Source organism: Penaeus japonicus, unplaced genomic scaffold, assembly GCF_977035675.1.
Source record: "Penaeus japonicus unplaced genomic scaffold, GWHDUDI00000001_assembly GWHDUDI00000016, whole genome shotgun sequence".
NCBI lineage: Eukaryota > Metazoa > Arthropoda > Malacostraca > Decapoda > Penaeidae > Penaeus > Penaeus japonicus.
Window position 1 is genome coordinate 12817691 of NW_028234418.1, and position 1558 is coordinate 12819248.

Sequence of the window (1558 nt, forward strand, 5' to 3'; positions counted from 1 at the left end):
ATTCGCAGACAGTCATATTTCCGCTGGTTAAGAAAAGACAGAAATTTAACATCAAAGTACCATACTGTCTGATACTGACATATATTCATAATATTCTTTGTCTCTTGAGTTGGTATTCGTAGACTTTCATAACTCCGATCAACAACTGACCACTTACATCACTATATTGCGATACAGTAACGCGATCTTCAAGCGGAAACATTATCCTGTCTGCACTAAAAATCCTGAACCGCGTATGAGTCTGTGACTCAGCGAAGATAATAAATCCTCGGTTAAGACGGCGGACAGGTTCTTGCACCCGATGAAGGAGATCTTCAGAGGTGTCCTTGCATGTCCTACAAAGGCAACAAGGCCGTGTTTCGCCCGTTTTCCGTAGGCATGGTCACCCTTAGCAGCAGAGACGTTAAACTCTCAACGCGAGCGGATTTAAGTGGCCGGTTCAACTTCCGATGGGGTTCTTATGGGCGATTTGGCATTGTCTTTTACCCGGGAGTATCGACTTACCGTGAGTTCCATCACCTGGTGCTGTCTTCCCCCGACACGTCTTCAAGGTCTCGCTCTCCTTCTCAGTCCCTTCAACATCTGACCGACCGTCCAAGTAAACGCCCCTTCTCGGGGACCGATTTCACTCGTACGATGAGAGAACGAACTCGCTGAAAAAAGAATCCGGGCGATGTTGTTTTAAGAGAGACGTTACGTAATCGACAAGAAGGTAAAAGTTCTGGGGCTGAAGGATGAAACGAAATGGTCTTGTTCGCTTGATAGAGGGAAGGGAAAGAAACTATTATATAACGTTGTCCTTTGATAAACAAACAGTGGTGTGCGTGTGTGTGCATGTGGTAATTTACCTGTGTGCTTGTTCGATTTCGGGATTGAGTGTGTCTGTCTTTGTGTGCACTGTTGAATATCTGTATATTTATTAATTGCGTGAATGAGTGTGCATGTCTGTGTGTACGTATCATGTGCGAGTGTGAGTGTGTATGCAGGCGTGTGTTACGGATAATGAATAAGAACATGTGTACGAACTGGAGGACGAGGTGATTGCTATGAAGACTGGAGTCTAGAAAAAAATCAGAAGCTCATGAAAGTTTAAGTTACTAAAACATGAGAAGAAGGTAAAAGTTTCATAGACAAATATTAACTCTTTTAACTCGTTAGGATAAAAAAAAAGACAACGAAGCATGATAACTGATGAAATAACAAGAGGCAACGAAACATGAACGATGCTTGCAAATGATAGTAACAATAATGATAATAACAGTGATAATGATGACAATAATAGTGATAGTAATAATGATGATAATAATGATAATAACGATATCAATAATAATGATGACGATAACAAAAAGTAAATAACAATGATAATAATGATGATAGCAATAATAGTAATGATAACAATTATTATCAACCTTATCACTATTATCATTGTTTTATTATCTTCATAACTATTGTTCTTTTTATCATTTTCATTGTTGCTGTTATCATTATCATTGTCATTATCATTATCATCATCCTCATTGACAATATTTTCATCAGTTGATGATGATGATAATAACAA

At 38.6% G+C, this 1558-nt stretch overlaps 1 protein-coding gene across 1 annotated transcript in view; it reads right to left on the reverse strand.

Moving 5' to 3' along the window:
- Positions 1–211: 211 nt before the first annotated feature.
- The window catches only part of LOC147470167 (uncharacterized), a 5896-nt gene continuing 4549 nt past the window's right edge, over positions 212–1558 (reverse strand). Inside the window, exon 4 of the mRNA XM_086545346.1 lies at positions 212–653. Within this exon, the coding sequence (XP_086401472.1) occupies positions 547–653 (107 nt within the window). The 3' untranslated portion in view covers positions 212–546. The remainder of the gene's footprint in view (positions 654–1558) is intronic.